Source organism: Papilio xuthus, unplaced genomic scaffold (assembly GCF_000836235.2).
Source record: "Papilio xuthus unplaced genomic scaffold, Pxut_1.1 DF829758.1, whole genome shotgun sequence".
NCBI lineage: Eukaryota > Metazoa > Arthropoda > Insecta > Lepidoptera > Papilionidae > Papilio > Papilio xuthus.
The window spans coordinates 982,717-1,001,440 of record NW_013528891.1 but is presented as its reverse complement, the minus strand read 5'-3'; the positions used below and the strand labels follow the sequence as shown (position 1 = coordinate 1,001,440).

Genomic DNA, 18,724 nt, shown 5'->3' with positions numbered 1-18,724 from the left:
GATATCGATTATGTTTCGACAAGCGATGGATTTATAATATAGTTTTTTCCTCGATGTTTCTCGAAATCTATACATTACTAGCTGTCTCCCGCGACTTCTTACGTGCAGGATTAAAAATCGATAGCCGATTCTCAGAACTAGTGAATATGCATATAAAATTTTATAAAAAACGGTAGCGCCGTTCCGGAGGAGTATAGTAAATAACAGTGTGACATGAGAATTTTATATATATGGTAAGAAACTTTATAAAATCGTTCACAATATGGTATTAAAAATACGTTTTGTAATTTTTTAAACGGTCATTGTCCGTTATACCACTCTATGTGGGTTCATTTTATCTTCCAGATGGATGTATAATTTTATTTCTTTCACACAATCCATTCATCTATTTCCAGGCCTTTTTTTTATAGTCAGGAAATCTATTTCCAGGCCTATCTGTGCCAATTTTAGCTATATATTTTTAATAATTATTATAAAGTAACAAACGTTTTATCTTAAAGGGCGATATGATATATTAAATTCAATTCCAGTCAGATATTCATATAAGCTTGAGGTTCCATTACACCCAGTGGTCATTGTGATACTGATTTAAGCAAGTTATTGCGCCTGCGCACACATAATGGATGACGTCATATATCTGACCTAATAAAAGGCATAAAAATAGATTTAAGGGACAAGGAATTTAGTAACTAGCTTAGTGGGCGCACTGTTTATTGACTCCGGAGGTTAACGTTTTTGATAGGTACATAAGTATGTTTTAACATATGTCAATACTAGTTGTCGCCCGCGACTCCGTCCGCGCGATATTAAAATCATAATTAGTAGCCTATGTGTTCTTCCAGACAGTGCTCTATATGTATGGCAAATATTATCAAGATCAAACAAACATCCATCTAAACATTCGCATTTATAATATTAGTAAGATAGTAAGATGTGAGAGTTTTGTATTATTCTATTACTCTCTTATACTGTAGGCGTCTTTATTATATATTACATAGATTTATAACAATGATAATGAACTTTAGTTGTCATATGTATGGATATGTATGGTGCTTCGTTTATCACAAACAATTAATTCTTATTGCGAGGTCGAATGTCAAATACAAATATAGCCGAGACAGCCAAGTTAGTGCTTTATATGTAGAGTAACTGATATAACCAACAGAAACTTTTTATTTAGTTATACTAGCTTTTACCCGGGACTCCGTTCGAGGGCTATTAAAAATAATATGACAAAGTGTTCGTCCAGAATATGTTCTATCATCATCATCAGCTCACTATACGTCCCCACCGAGGGACTCGGAGCCTAGGTCATAGTCAACCTCGTTGGCCAAGTGCGGGTTGACTTCACACATATCTTTGAATTTCTTCTCAGATATGTGCAGCATCACGATGTATTCCTTCACCGTAAGAACGTCGGATAAATGTACATAAGTAAATCGGAAATCGAAAAACTCATTCGTACATGGTGGGATTCGAACTCAGGACCTGCAGATTGCAAGTCAAGTGCTTGACCACTGAGCCACCGACGCACTAAATATGTTCTATATGTATGCGAAATTTCAGCGAGATCCGTAAACTGCTCTAGAGATACTTTGTCACAAACATCCATCCATCTAAACATTGTCATCATACTAATATTATAAATGCGAATGTTTGGATGGATGGATATTTGTTGAAAGGTATCTCCAGAATGGCTGAACGGATCTCGATGAAATTTGGCGTACATATAGAACAAAGTCTGAGAGAGCCCATAGCCTACTAATTATGTTTTATTTTAATACTGCGTGGATGGAGTTGCGGGCGACAGCTAGTTTATAATACTAGTAAGATTATTAATATATAGTAGATAAATAAAATTTTAAATAATAAATTTATAATCAGGAAGCTATCAAATAAACACCGGAAAAAACATTAGTTAACTAAAAAGAGAATTTCTTAGAAAAATCACTTACCACCTTTGCCGAAAGAAAATATTCGTTTTATCTTCTTCATAGTTGCCAAAGTGAATGCACTTCTATTCTAAATAGTATAAGGTTCAATACTGACTACACTTTCAGTTCAAAGTTTGTTTATATTGCGAATACAGTATGTTTTGAAAATAAAGATTTCGCACGATCATTATATGAATTTGTTCGAATGTTCGCTAAATATAAACTTCTTGAGATTATTCTAAGCTATTGTTTATTATATATAACATATATATATATTGTTTTTAATATCTTTCTACAGTTATAAAAAGTTAAAATGTATTTTACGAAATTATTTGTAAATAGATTAAAATTTAAAAATCTATAAGTAGATTCGTGATATTGAAATATTTTTAAGCTACATAATACTTGTAAAATTTTTTGTCAAAAATTAAATTTAAGAAATAAATAAATTTTGAAAAAAACTGATTCATCTTATTTTATAGAAAATCGGAATATTTTTGTGTAAAAAAAAAAACTATAAAATACAATACGCACTACACTATTTCGTATTTCAAATTTTAAAAAAGAACATCGAATTTTAAACGTTCCATATAAACTCTTTAGACACGAAACCTTTTCCGAAATAAAAACGTACTGACCGCTAAGACGTACGCTACATCTTACCGCCCACGAAAGACTAATTGCGAAGTTCCCACAGGAGGCCAAGTCCCTTAAACATACGAATCGGAATTCTCTGACTCATGAAATACAATAAACAATAGATGTAAACATATCTCACAGTCGATAACATTTGCAAATTATAAATAAACTATCACGACATTATAGCCAATATTGGACTTGCTTCAACAGACGTTGTTACTACCGAACAGATGTACGAAAGAAACTGCGATAAAATGTTTTAAACACCTTTACATGCCCGTGTAATTTTTTTTATATCATAAGGCGGCAAAAGAGCGAGCGGCCAACTGAAATCGCTGAAATAGCGAAGTGACCGTTGTCCATAGACATACGCAATTGCATATGCGTTGCCTACCTTTAATCGACGGAGAAGAGGATGCATAGAAAGAAAATATTATCCCTTCCTATGCATCCTCTCATCCAAAAAGTCCACTTTCACTTCCCATCCTTTCCTTATAAGAAAACGGCGAGAAGGGTAAGAGGACTAAATTAGGCCTCCGGGACGCACACTCATCAGACTGTACGCGGAATAGCTTCCACTTGACGCCTGTCTTCTGTATGGTCGTGGTATTTCACCGGGCGAGCCGGGACAATACGTGCGAACATGTTAAAGCGGGCTCTACCACTGTTAAATTGTCACGTGCATGTGTAATTGTCATACAAAATTTGTATTTAAAGATTAAAATATATCTATATATAAAATTCTCGTATCACAATTTTCGTTCCCATACTCCTCCGAAACGGCTTGACCGATTCTCATGAAATTTTGTGAGCATATTGAGTAGGTCTGAGAATCGGCCAACATCTATTTTTAAACCCGCACGGACGGAGTCGCGGGCGACAGCTAGTAATTGATAAATTTGGAGAGTCTGTATTACCGAAATAAAATATATTATGAGAACATGCTGTATTTGTGTTACTGATAATGAAAAATCCATATTGAAAATTTTTGTCTGTCTGTTTGTTAGCAAGCATTTGTTCCTGGTAATCTTCGGAACGGGTGGAACGATTTTGATGGGACTGTAACGGGAAGATAGCTGATGTAGGCATATATACTACTTTTGTCTGCGCGGGCGATCTCTAGTCTTACTAATATTATAAATGCGAATGTTTACCCCTGGGGTAGGCTCCGAGCTCCTCGGTGGGGACGTATAGTGAGCTGATGATGATGAATGTTTAGATGGATGATTGATCTCCGTAAAGGCTTAACGGATCTTGCTGAAATTTTGCATACATGTAGAAAATAGTCTGGAAGAACACATAGGCTACTAATTAAGTTTTTTTTATTTCCGCACGGATGGACTTTCGGGCTACTACAGACGGGACGGTTAGTTTTGATAATATTATAAAAAATATAAACACTAAATCAGTTATTTACAAAACATGTTTAACTGATTGTTTAGATCAGTGGTTCCCAAACTTATTTTGTGTACTGCCCACTTTGAGAATAAATATTTTTTTTGCGCCCCCATATTTTCAAATATTTAAAAACCACTATAACTTCAAATTAAATTAATTAATTATTGTGACCTACATATGTATATTAACGGAGAATTCTAAAGGAAACTTTAACTATAACCCGCAACTTGAGACCTGCAGCGCCCACAAGGGGGCGTTATCGCACACTTTGGGAAAGCCTGGTTTAGATATATTCATTGTTAATTTTCATGCATGTTATAAACAAATAAATTACAGCTTGAAAGACCGTCTTGACAGACTGACGGACAATAAAGTCATCCAATAAGGGTTCCGTTTTATTCCTATGAGGTAAGGAACCCTAAAAAGGACACAATTGTATCGAAGGAGAAATACTTTAAATACGAGGTCACACGACATTCAGTTACACTCATTTTTCAATTAGTTCAATGAATCGAATGAAATTTTTTAAATTCTTAATTGCTATACAATTTGTTATTACTGTCGGTTGTAGCGTTTACTATGTATCTTACTAATATCAACATCATCAGCTCACTATAAGTCCCCACTGAGGGGCTCGGAGCCTACCCTAATTTAGGTGATAAGGCCGTAGTCAACCACGCTGGCCAAGTGCGGGTTGACTTCACACATATCTTTGAATTTCTTCTCAGATATGTGCAGCATCACGATGTTTTCCTTCACCGTAAGAACTTTGGATAAATGTACTTATGTAAATCGGAATCGAAAAACACATTGGTACATGGCGGGATTCGAACTCAGGACCTGCAGATTGCAAGTCAAGTGCTGGACCCCTGAGCCACCGACGCTACTTACTAATATAAAGGCCAATTTTTGGATGGATGTTTGTTAGAACGTAACTCCAGAACGACTCAACGGATCTCCATAAATTTTAACATAGATATAAAATATAATCTGGAAGAACACATAGCCTACTTAATAAGTTTTTTTTTTGATTTTCGTGCAGACTAAGTCGTGGGCGAAAGCTAATATAAAGATTTATAGCGACCGTTCCATATAAGATTGTAGCGTGGAGAGAAAAACAAAGATAGAAAAAGGTAGATCGAGTCATTTAAAACTGCACGCAAACGGATCTAGAATCTAGGAATTGCAACTAATGCTTTTTTAAATACTCTGATGTTTTCAACCTAATGATTTAAATGTTGAAATAAGGAAGATTGGATATCATGAGGATTTAGTTCATAGAACTATCACTAGCTGTCGCCTGCGACTTCGTCTGCGAAATTATGAAAAAACTTAATAAGTAATCTATGTGTTATTCCAGAATATGTTCTACATCTATGACAAATTTCATCGAGATCTATACAGTCCTTCTGGAGATATCTTCAAACAAACATCTGTTTATCCATCCATCCATCCATACATTTGTAATATTAGTAAGATTATATTAGCTTTATTAAATAATTTATAATTAATATAAATCAATTGCTGTTCGTTAGTCTCGCTAAAACTCGAGAATGGCTATACGGATTTATCTTATCTTAGTCTTGAAATGTTCGTGGAGGTATAGGGAAGGTTTAAAAGGTGAAAAAAAATCGAATAATGGCCGGGGATTAATTAAGTTTTTTTTTCTTTCATTGCGGTCGGAGTTGCGAGCGACAACTAGTCTTGTATAAATACAATTTTGTTTGTTGTTCCTGTTCACTATTTTATTGAGAAATAATAGTGTTTTATCTTTAATTTGAATTAATTATTACAAGTGTTTAATTCGCTATTATTATAAGTTATTTTGTATGTTTTAATTAACTTCTAACATATCTAAAAGTAAACAAACCTTCAGCTCGTGCCCTCCTCTCGAAGTCATCAAAGAGTCTGTTGACGTCATCAATCTCACGACGCAGTCTTCTCAGTTGTGGGTCGGCAGCGTCCCCCTCGCTCAGCAACTTCTCCGCGTCCTCGTTCAGTGCGCGACGTATCGCTTGACGTTGTTCTGCACCCATTGCGACAAACTGAAACAACATAAATACTTATAAATGCTGAATGTATGGATGGATGGATGTTAGAACTTATCTCCAAAACTGTATAGATCTTAGTAAAATTAGGCACAGATGTAGAACATAGTCTGGAATACATAGGCTAATAATTTAGTGTCTTTATTCTTTGCAACCGGTTAGTTATCAGCTAGTTATCTTATAAACTTTCTACTGTCGTTATTTCTATTTTTATAAGACAAAATGTAAAAAAAAAAAACATATACAGTCAGTCCGCATACGCAGAATAGCTAAATAATCACAAAGGGGCCCTTAATGTTTATTTAGAATTAAAAGTCTACACTAATTGACTTCTCAAGGTATTACAACCATAGGTTTCTGAAGTCCTAATCCCTGTTTAAAACATATTGTCACCTTTTTTTTGTCAAAGAGTTTGTCTTATACAGATATTTTGGTCTCAGAAACCCACAGTAAATCTAGTATTGTATTACTTACTTGTGGGAAGTCCCATCCTTTAACAACTTTGATAGTCGCGAAGATCATATTCTGTCGCATCCGGAGTTGTTTCCTCTGCCATAGTTGTATCACCTTTATAATAATAAATAATATAATAAAACTAACAAACACATCTGTACGTATGTACAACGTTATATACATTGCAATGGATTCACAATATTATATAAACAACAAGCGGACCCGACAGACGTTGTCCTGTCTACACGTCTTTAATTTGAATAAATTAATATGAAGTTAATATTTGATGAAAATTGTGAATCTAAACCATTCCCACATCCCCTTGAACACACACAAAAAATTTCATCAAAATCGCTCCAGTCGTTTAAGAGAAGTTCAGTGACATACACACTCACAGAAGAATTATATATATAAAGATATGTAATCATTATCAATGCAAGTAAACTTTGATTACGTTGGAAAGGTTAAAATAATATAACATATGAATATAGATTAATTACTTATTTATAAATATTGTTTTTTTATATAATAAGATGGCAAACGAGCGAGCGGTCACCTGAAATCGCTGAAATAGCGAAGTGACCGTTGCCCATAGACATACGCAATTACATATGTGTTGACTACATTTAATCCACGGAGGGGAGGATGCGCAGAAAGAAAATGTTTTCCCTTTACATGCATCCTCTCATCCGGAAAGTCCACTTCCACTGCCCTTCTTTATAAGAAAAAGGATGGGAAGGGAAAGAAGACTAAATTAGGGCTCCGGGACGCACACTCATCAGACTGTAGTTGGAATAGCTTCCACTTGAGGCGTGTCTTCTGTATGGTCGTGGTATTTCACCGGGTGAGCCGGGACAATTCGTGCGAACATGTTAAAGCGGGCTCTACCACTGTTACAATGATTAAGAGAAAAAAATAAAATGTGCTATTTTATATTTAACACGCATACTCAGTGTTTAGTAATCAATTAACGTTTCCGAGTGCGGCTGTTTTTTTTTCAGTTGTTTCACATAAGGCGGAGAGAGTAATCAATTAATCAAATCAAAAGCAAACGTAAAATGTCGCGAAAAGTAAAATTAGTCCTTATTTCAATTACATTAAAGCTCAATTTTATTTGTAATACAAAATTTATTCTGGTATTAACCCTGGTCTTAGTGGACCCTAAAGGTTCTTTTAGACAATTCGAAATCGTACGGATAACGTTCGTCAGTCGATTCAGAGCGAGACAAACTTATGGGAATACAGTATGTTTGTCTCGCTCTGACGACTGCTTTTGTTTTTAAAACCGTGTATATTTTGGCTTTAGTATGCGTGCGTATGAACGTGTACGTGTGCGTATAAACTTATGCATGTGTATACTAACTCTATCGTAAGCAGTGCGCAGTGCATCAGCAGCGTGCAAGGCGTCCGCACATGGCGGCGGTAGCGCCAGCACTGCGGCGGGGAGCGCGGCCTCGCTGCCCGCCCCGCCCACACGCACGCGCCAGCGCACGCGACCAGAGTTGTCTACCACTGTCACTGATGAACCTTTCTCTACTGCCACCTGGTAAAAAAACATTACAGTTTATTAGATACTTACAAAACGAATAAATACTAGCGAAAAGTACATTTTATTCACAGAAAGTAACCTATGAGGCCGATTACAAACAATATTGGTCATACCTAACAACAACACATATATAATTTGGATTTATTTCAATACTACCTATCGCCCACGACCCCGTCTGCGTGCATTAAAAAACTTAATAAGTAGGCTATGTGTCCTTCTAGATTATGTTCTATATCAGTGCCAAATTTTAGCCAGATTCATGCAGCCTTCAAACAAACATTCATCCATCCATCCATCTAAACATTCGCATTAACAATATAAGTAAGATAAAAAACAAACATTAGCGTGTTTGTACGCGCAGACAGTCTCGGCCCGCAGCGGGCGTGTGACGGGCGCCCGGCGCAGCTTCACGGGGCGGATCTCCTGCGCCTCCTCCACCAGGCGGGAGACCACGCCCCCGTGCGCGTTCAGCTCCTCCCTCAGCTCCTGCATGCCCTTCAGCAGCCGCTCACCCTGGTCTAATGTGAACTCGGATTGCGAAAATGTTGAGTTCAATGCTTCTTCACGTCTGAAAATATATAATTTGTTAATATTTGATGATAAATTACTTAACCGTGAATTTCTGAGACCAAAATAACCGTCTAAATCATATTATCTCTGTTTTGGCAAAAATTTGGGATTGGGGTATTAGAAACCAACGGTAAATGAGTTACGAAAATAACTAAATCATACAAATTACATCTGCATTTAGTTTTAATGTGTGAATTTCTATCCTAAGTAACTTAAACATATTATTTTGTACCCTTGTACATATTATGAGAAGCAATTTTTTTTTAATTAAGTAATCTGACTTATTCTATAGATGTACTTACTTTTGTATCCATTTTTCTGCTTCTTTAACCTCTTCAAAGAAGTTATGATACTGCGTGGTGTGTTTCAGATGTGTTTCTAAACATAACGTCAGTTGCAGAACCCACGCCCATTGAGATTGCATTACCTAAGAATTTTTATGTTATTCGTTTTTAAAAGTACAAATAAAATATAATAAAACATAGTAATTATATTTGATTTCAATGTTGAAATTAATATTTACTTTACAATACTATTTTAAAAGGCTGTACAGTTGCAAAAATATTTTTATAACTACAAAACTAGAAATTCGTATAAGCCTATCCAAAAATACGAATGCATCTCTTAGTCAATAACAGGTAATTATGAAGTATATGGACGGATAAGTACGTATATATATTTAAAACGGAATACCTATACAAGTTTCTTAAGCTTTATAAATGTTAACATATTTGTACAGCTGACTGTACTTCGAATTTTAAGTTACAGCGATAAACAAAAACACAATTTCTTAATATTTAAAAAAATTAACTAAAATTAGAACTTTTAATCAACAGCTTTTTAGCGGATTGCTGTATTTTTTTTTAAATTTAATAAATCTGTTCGGTAGTAAGGAAAATCTGAAAATCTAGACTTTTATGTACGAACCTGCAGATGTGATTCAATTGTCTTTGTAGCAGGATGATGCTGAGCTATGAGAGCCTCTCCGCGGTCTATCACATTGCTGAACTGTAGCTCTCTCTTCTCCAACGAAGACATAAGTTGCTGTACGAAAAACAACGCTATTACAAACGCTACAAAGTTCAAAATACAAAAACATAACCACGAGCTTCAGAATGAACACTGGCATATACAAAAATAGGTTCAGTGAATTTGAAACAAACCTCTTTATCGTCTCCAAACGAATGCTTGCGTAAAAAAGAAAGTAAACATTAAATCAAGGAATTAACAAACCACCGTGCATATACAAAGGGAAGGAATATTTGAATTATTTGAAATAGATGCTTTTTAATAGTATAATTTAAAAAATCTACTAAATAAAATTGCTTATAATACTTTGGTACATATAGGCCACGCCCTACTGGAGATAGGCCACACCCACAATGACTATCATGCCGTTTTGTTTAATTTTGTATATGCTCGGTTAGGGGATAATAGCGAATAATCTATGCAAGCACGAATTATATACAGTTTTCATAAGCGTGGACATGTGATGTTAATATTATAAATAGCTTAGTATTTAAATCATTCTAAAAACTATCACAGAGTTACAAGTCTGTTGGATGGAGAAAATCTACCTTCAATCATGTGTTACTAAAACTTAGTCTATATGTTCACGAGCAAACAGGAACAATATATTGTATAGTATATATACGTACTTCATAGTAATGTTGTACCGCGGGCAGGTTGATGTGGGGGTCCGCCCAGTCTCGCGACAGCTCCACCTGCTCCTTCTCATTCAGCCAGTTCAGCTCCGCCGTCGCTGACTGCAGGAAGTCTTGCAGCGCGTCCAGGTCTGATATACTGCACAAATATTTCAATATTATTAAATCCGACTCGAAGGACCAATTGACCAATACTTTGCTAAACGAACGTCTTTAACTAAAAGGTAAAGCAATTTCCATATGTACATTTATCCGAAGTTCTCACGGTGACGGAAAACATCGTGATGCTGCACATATCTGAGAAGATCAAAGATATGTGTGAAGTCAACCCATGAGTGTTGTGTTTTTACATGTGAGATGTCACTCGTTATCCTAGCCGTGGGTTTCTGAGACCAAAATATCCGTTTAAAACATATATCTCTGTTCTGTCAAAGAAGACAGGGATGACGATGTTTTATATAGAGATTCAGGTTTCAGAAAACAAAGGTAACTGTGTTTGGCTTACAGTCAGTCTGATTTTATTGGCTAGTTAATTAACAAATAGTATTTTAACTGTCGATTTAACTGTGTTTGTGTTATAATAGAAATAATATACCGTTTAGTACTAGTAGATAGCAGCTCAGCGTACAGTTTCTGCAGCTGACTCAAATGTTGGTTGTACAAATTTAGCTCTTCCCCGCTGAAGTTTGATCTGTTGTGTACACATTGCTCCACCTGAAACAAATATAAGGATGTACACAGAGATAATAAAATTCCTCTTTGAAAAGATAGAACAATATCTTTATAACTTTAGCTTTTTTTTTAAATTATTTTTGGTGTTAATTTTATTATTCAGACCTATTGATAAAATATGCCTTTCGTTAATGCAATTTTGTGCCGTAGGCCTAAGTTTAGTCCTCCTTCCCTTGCCACCCTTTTTTTTTAAAAAGAAAGGATGGGAAATTTAAATGGATTTGACGGAGGAGTGGACGCCTAGGAACAAGAGATATTCTCTTCCTATGCTTCATCCGTCGATTAAAGGTAAACAACGCATCTACAATTGCGGATATCTATGGGCAGTCGCTTCGCTATTTTGGCGAATTTATGCTGCCGTTTGGACATTTGCCAGCTTATTGTATAAAAAACTTAAATGTTGAATTACCTTAGAGTGGAACTGATCGATTTGTTTGTGCTCTCTCTGATGCTTGTCGAGCTCTTGCTGTACTGTGGGCAGGTCGGAGCCGTATTCCGATTCGTGGAGTTTTTTCTGTTAAAAATTAAAAAAAAACATTGAAATTATTATTTTTTTTTAAAAATGGTAGTAATATTTTTTTCCTTTGAACACTTTTTTAGAGTTTTGACTCTCAAAGTAGGTGACTGTTTTTATGTTACTAATGTTATAAATGCGAATGTTTAGATGGATGGATCACCAGAACCACTGATCGGATCTCGATGAAATTTGGCATACATATAGATCATAGTCTGGAAGAACACATAGTCTACCAATTCCGCACGAATGGAATCTTGAATAAAAAATTCATGGAATCCTTACCAGTCTGTCCTTACACCACTTGGTGGCCTGATGCAAGTGCTGGAAGGTGGGGTCAGCATCATGCACCCTGGTCTCGAGCACGGTGCGTGTCTCCCGGCGCACGGTGGTCTGCTGCACCGGCAGACGCACGGAGGAGAGGCGCGCCACCAGCCGCCCGGTGAACGACTGTCGGCAGCTCACCCACCGCTCGTGGACTTCTTGTACTCTGGATAAACAAGTCAAATATAACTCACGCATGTTACGTAAAGGGGTAAACAGACCACGGACCTACCTCTCTCACTTCTATATTCATACATCTACTTAATAACAAGAAATAGGTAAAAATATATTTAGCAAGTATGGATTTATTATTAAAGAAAGAATGGGAAGGGGAAGAGAACGTATAGGAAGGGGAAATATTCTTTCTGTGTAGTTCACCTGCAATTGCGGCTTACATTTGACAATTTTATTAATATATGTACTTATCTTGAATAATTTGACTTTAAATTGGTTCAAACTATAGCACTTGGCCAGCGTGGTTGACTATGGCCTAATCACCCTTAACTTAGGGTAGGCTCCGAGCCGCTCAGTAGGGACGTATAGTGAGCTGATGATGATGATGATGATGGCAATATTGCATTATATTGTATTGTAGGCACTAGTACTGACCGTCGATGCAGTTCCGTGGCCTGAGGGTACCGTCCGTCGCGCAAGGCGTGACAGTCGTGGAACATCTCCTGTATGGCGTGCTCCATAGCTCGCAGCTCCTGTTCTATCTGCTCGGCCGCCAGCTTGGCTTCAGCAGGGTGCACGCCGCGCTCCACACGACGGATCTCTGACTCTATATGACGTTCTACGTTCTCCAGTCCTGATTCTGTCTGCTTTATGTCTCTGGAATGACAAATAGTAGAAATGTAGCTTTATTAAAGTGCGTTTTCACTGTCTTTTTATTCATATATAAAAAGATAAAAAAGCTTTAGCCAGCGACTCCGTCCGCGTGGAATTAAAGAAAGAAAAGGGGATAAAAAATTGTATCGTATGTCCGTGTCTTGGTTCTAAGTTCTCCCATTAATTTACAGCCAAATTGGTTTAGCTATTCTTGAATTTTTGTTCAAAAATTTTTCATATATTAAACACTAGCTGTTGCCCGCGACTTAATATAGGCCGAATTAAAAAAAAACTGTAGCCTATGTGTTCTTCCAGACTATGTTTTACATGATAAATCTCAGTGAGGTCCATTAAGCTGTTTCGGAAATACCTTCAAACACACATCCATCTAAACATTCGCATTTATAATATTAGATGTTGTATATTGAAAACAGTTTGTGATACCTGTGCAGTTTCTCAGCGAGACGCTGCAGCCGTTCAAGGCGACGGATCTCATCAGCGAGGTCTCTCTCGCGCTCCTGCTGCGCCATCAGCAGCCGCGCCCAGGCCTGCTCCAGCGCGTCCGGCCGCAGCGTCGCCTCCACCTCGCACTCGCCCACGCACTCGAAGTATTTCTGCACAAATACAATACAACATATTATGCTAATACATCTTCCAAAAAGCCAGTACCAGTAATCTCTTCTTTGTTTATGGATGTAGTTCTTTTTGAAATAATAAAATAGCTGCTAGCAGTCACATTGCCAGAAGAAAAAAAGGGTAGGGAGGAACTTCTCCCTTCAAGACTTAGTCTAGATCTTCGACTGGCGATTCCCATGACTAGATTAATATCTAGTCATGGGAATAGCTAACAAGACAGCCTACTGGCTATGTTTTGGTAGGGAATCTAGTAGAAGTGTTACCTCGAGGTCGCGGTACTGGTGGAAGAGTTTCTGCTTCTCGCGCTGCCGCAGCGGCACTTCCTCATTGCGGAAGCGTGTGCTCTCGCTCAGCAGTTTCTTCATCTCGATCAATGTAGACGGGAAAGCTCGGTCCTGTAAATATATATACTATTCTGTTCCTTTAAACCTACATTAAATCGTACTTAAGTCTTTACAGAATGGAGGTTTTCAATCATCTACACAGCCTTTTTTACGTTTATTTATTTACGGAGAGTGGGTACAATATTAGTGAATTAACTCCCAGTAACAGCCTTAAGCTAGGGTATGCTGCTGCCATCGCTCAGGGCACCGGACAAAAGGGGACTCCAGAGTCAGATTTAAAGAGACGCCTGCGGTGCCCCCTAAGACACAAGAAACTTTGAAAGATTTGTCCCGACGCCAAAAAGAGGTCACTCCTTTCTTACGCATATCCTCTTACAGACAATCCATACATGCTTCATTCAATCTCATTATTTTCTTATACCATGTTGACCTTGAAGTTTTTCATATTCAGACATACTGAAAGTTTCTTGGATGGAACTATATCCGTCTATTACACCGACCTGCATGAGCGAGCACTTCTCGTGTAGCCAGGCGCGGTGTGCGGCTGCCTGCTCGGTGTACGCGGCGGCGCGCCTCTGTGACTCCGCGTCAAACAGCGGGTGCACTGCGGGCGGCTCGGGGAATGTCTCGTAGAGAGATGAGATGTATGTTATGAGGGACTTCTCGTCAGGTTCGTGTGTGTCCACATCTGGAATAAAAAGTATACGATTATTTTAAAATGATTTAGGTTATGCCTAAATAATAAATCCAGGTTGACTGATACATCTTACTAATATCATAAATTCGAAAGTTTAGATAGATGGATGTTTAAAGGTATCTCCAGAATGGCTGTAAGGATCTTATTGATATCGCCTGGAAGAGCACATAGGATACAATTATTTTTTTTTAATCCTCGCGGACGGAGTCGCAAGCGACAGCTAGTATAGTAATAAAGTTGTAGTTTCTATGTAATACAAATTGTTGCTGATAAAGGAAAATCGATCTTAAAAATTTGTTGTCTGTCTGTCTATGCGAAACATCGCGTTCTTTCAACTAATCTCCGAATCTGTTGGACTGAAGCTGATCCATACGTATTATAGGCAAATATTACACGCTGACGAAGTCGCGGGCGATCGCTACTATACAAATACAGTACACATCAATGAGTCATACATACATAGGTAGCGTGAATAATAACAGTTGCCTCGGAAAGGAGACCGCTTTGATGTCACGATAAGCGACATTGCAAGAATTACCGCGAATGCAGTTTGAAACGCATTTAGTTAAACTTATATAGACTTGTATATAAACTTTCATACTTGAACTATACAAATACTAGTTGTTGCCCGCGACTTCGCACTACATATATGCCAATTTTCATCAATACCTATGCAGCCGTTCTGTAGATATCTTCTAATAAACATCCATCCATACAAACATTCGCATTTATAATATTAGTAAGATTAAGACCCGACTAAAATTACTTGCTTAATTATTATTAGCTCTTTGTAGTACATAATTATAATTGGTGTATTTCAGTGTAGGTATAAGTCAAGGAACAATGGATCATAAAACGGCACCAGACTATATGCATTAAGCAATAGGAAACAATTGAATGTCGGGACAGGTGCATTACTGACTTTGTTCTAATGATGATAGAAATCAATATGCGATCCTTGAAATCTATCCGACAATTACGTATGAAAGAGAATAAAAAAAATATTAAATTGTTTCTTAAAGATAGATTAGATTTTTCGAGAGCTGTTTGGTACTTAAGTTTAGTTTTTGGAGCAATTAAAATTTTTAATAATACTAATATTATAAATGCGAATGTTTGGATAAATGGATGTGTGTATCTTCAGAACGGCTGTATGGATGTCGATGAGATTTGGCATAGATGTAGAACATAGCCTGGAAGGCTGCATAGGCTACTAATTAAGTTTTTCTTAATACCTAGTATTCCTAAATTCTTTGGGATACATAACAGGGTTCGTCATTGCATAAAATACTTATTTATCTAGTTAAAAAGAAGGTATATTTGTTTATAAACAAAACTTTTGTATCGTTTATTTTGAAATGTTACATATCTGTCGTGTAGCGAATTTCACTCAGAATCGTTTATATCTAAAAAAAATCGATACGCTCGATAAAACAAGATAATTCGTTAGCGCATCGAATCGGTTAAAACAAAGACTCGATGTCTCGTAATCGATGCGTGACGAATAACAAGTGCTGGCTATATTATCGGATAGAAAATGATAGGCTTTCAAAGCTTAGAGGCCCATTTTAGTTTTTTTTTAATGTGTGAATTTGAACATCCCATATAAAAACATATAAAATCGACTTTTGAATAACTGAAAAGCTGTTGTCCGCGACTCTGCGCAGAATTAAAAAAAAATGTGAGTAGCCTATGTGTCCTTCAGACTATGCTCTACATCAGTGGTTCCCAAGCTTATTTTGTCTACTGCTCACTTTGAGAATAAATATTTTTTTAGCGCCCCCATATTTTCACATATTTAAAAAGCACTATAACTTCAAATTAAATTAATTAATTATTGTGAACTATATATGTATATTAACGGAGAATTCTAAACGAAACTTTGACTATAACCCGCAACTTGAGACCTGCAGCACCCACAAGGGGGCGTTATCGCACACTTTGGGAAATACTGCTCTACATCTATACCAAATTTCATCAAGATCCGTTGAGGCGTTGCGGAGATACCTTCAAACATCCATCCATCTAAACATGCGCATTAATAATATTTGTAAGAAGTAAGATAATAATGGAATAGATGTGATAAAATTACTTATAAATTCATAAATCTTCATGTCTATAGTATGCTCGTTTTTTTCATTTTGAAAAAGTACACGAGGTACTTTTTTAAATTACTTTATGTGTACAGCAATGTGTACCTCGTTTCTTTGACTATTTAAAGTGTAAACATGTTGTTATTTTTGCGTAATTCTGTGGCAACTGGAAGTCCTTGCTTAATCATTTCCAGCTTGATAACTTATGGCTGGTTGAATGAAACAACTTTTTAAATACGTCGGTTTGAATGCAATCTCATAAAATTATCTTTGTGTTGTAGTACCGATTCATCTGGCGAGTTCACTTTATACGAAAACATATTTATTATGTACTAGCTGTCGCCTGCGATTCCGTCCACGTGGAATGAAAAAAAAACTTAATTAGTTCCCGGCAATTATTCGAATTTTTCTCACCTTTTAAACCTTCCCTAAACCTACATAAATATTTCAAGACCAAGATAAAATCCATTCAACCGTTCTCGAGTTTTAGCGAGACTAACGAACATCAATTGATTTTTATAAAAGAAAGTCGCGTTAGTTACATTATTAATAACTCAAGAACGGCTTTACCGATATGCCTGAAAATTGGTGAGGAGGTAGCTTAGAGTCAGGAGACGGACATAGGATATTATTAATTCTTTTTTTATACATCCACGAGGACAGAGTCGCGGGCAACAGCTAGTATTATATAGATTGTTTATGACTGAATTATAAACGAAATATTGAAGTAAAGAATTATTATTTACCTTCTGGGTCTAATAATCTAGTGACTCCATACTCCTTCTCAACAACATGGAAGGCCGTCTCCAAACGCTCGCGGACCTGCCTCGACCTGTAAACGAAACATAATATTAGAGAATTTTAAGTAGTATAAGCCATACCTTACTAAATGTTTGTCATTTGTTTCAAGCTTGATTACAAAATTGATCATATTGAGCGTCGGTGGCTCAGGGGTCAAGCACTTGATTTGCAATCTGCAAGTCCTGAGTTCGAATCCCGCCATGTACCAATGTATTTTTCGATTTACATATGTACATTTATCTGAGGTTCTTACGGTGAAGGAAAACATCGTGATACTGCAAATATCTGAGAAGAAATTCAAAGATATGTGTGAAGTCAACCAATCCGCACTAGGCTAGCGTGGTTGACTATGACCTAGTCTTTAACTTAGGGTAGGCTCCGAGCTCCTCAGTGGGTACGTATAGTGAGCTGATGGTAGATTATGTCATATTGACAATTGGATCTTAGGCCATGAGGAACACCAGATCTTCCCCTTTATCATCTCTAATAGGGGAATATGCTGAAACCTTTGTACAGTCTAGGAGCTACGGGATCTTGGACAATAAGGTATAAATCAGTATATTGTGTTTTTACCTGATATTACGCCAGTCTATAAGGTCGGGGCGGTTCCTATGTATGAGCGCATTGAACGCGAGACCGTCGCGCCAGGAAGACGTGAAATCTGTGACGCGCACGCCTGGGTACTTGGCTGTGGAGCGCCTGGCCCAGCTCAGCAAGGCCTCGCGCGCGGTCACATTCGCCTCTTGGCCCACTACGATATCCGATATCTGGAAAGATAATTAACATTAGATTATTAATACTAAGATTCATAATTTCTTTAACTTTTTTAGGGACATCACATGTCAAACTATTAAGGTTAACACGTTAGCTGCCAGAATGATTTTTGAAAATTTTTTTTTTTTTTTTTCCAAAACCGTTTGACCATGCGGGTCACGCTGTATAAAACAATTAGATTAAAAGCCACAGCGAGGTGTTGAATGGAAGTATGGCTTGTCGGACACATAGTCCGACACGGCAGCTAACGTGTTAATGAGGAAAATCTTATAACTTGTTTAGTGATTAAATCATTTCGCAAATTTATAAAATAGCAAAATTTTGCCCAATTAATTACACATTTTTTTTGGAATCTGTTTGATTACTAAGATAAATGTAACTTTTATTGTATTGTATTAATACAAAACAATGTAGAGCGCGTAAACTACGGGTAAAATTAAGCAACACAAAAATGTAAATAAAGCGGTTGTAATCGATTAGCGTTGTTAGCGATGTGGCGATTTCTCTGTTTAGTGCCGATTACGACATCCGAAAAGCGATACTTGTAACCTAAACCCCTTTAACAACCAGCACTGGGCTAACGTTATTGACTATGGCCTTGTCACCCCGAACTTAGGGTAAGCTAACTTAGTGGAGACGTATAGTGAGCTGATGATGATGATCCTTTTCATCTATCTGTGATTATATTCCATGAGCCATATCCGAAGGTTACCTATTGAATCACTT

At 36.9% G+C, this 18,724-nt stretch overlaps 1 protein-coding gene across 1 annotated transcript in view; it reads right to left on the bottom strand.

Annotated features, from left to right (window-relative positions):
• The window catches only part of shot (dystonin-like protein short stop), a 151,978-nt gene that overhangs the window by 81,063 nt on the left and 52,191 nt on the right, over positions 1–18,724 (bottom strand). Inside the window, exons 5-20 of the mRNA XM_013314165.1 lie at positions 17,798–17,991; positions 17,170–17,255; positions 14,134–14,321; positions 13,553–13,684; positions 13,098–13,267; positions 12,435–12,656; positions 11,787–11,991; positions 11,397–11,501; positions 10,851–10,969; positions 10,250–10,394; positions 9,519–9,635; positions 8,894–9,018; positions 8,361–8,589; positions 7,836–8,015; positions 6,494–6,586; positions 5,842–6,016 (exon numbers count right to left, since the gene is read on the bottom strand). Of these exons, the coding sequence (XP_013169619.1) occupies positions 5,842–6,016; positions 6,494–6,586; positions 7,836–8,015; positions 8,361–8,589; positions 8,894–9,018; positions 9,519–9,635; positions 10,250–10,394; positions 10,851–10,969; positions 11,397–11,501; positions 11,787–11,991; positions 12,435–12,656; positions 13,098–13,267; positions 13,553–13,684; positions 14,134–14,321; positions 17,170–17,255; positions 17,798–17,991 (2,485 nt within the window). The remainder of the gene's footprint in view (positions 1–5,841; positions 6,017–6,493; positions 6,587–7,835; positions 8,016–8,360; positions 8,590–8,893; positions 9,019–9,518; positions 9,636–10,249; positions 10,395–10,850; positions 10,970–11,396; positions 11,502–11,786; positions 11,992–12,434; positions 12,657–13,097; positions 13,268–13,552; positions 13,685–14,133; positions 14,322–17,169; positions 17,256–17,797; positions 17,992–18,724) is intronic.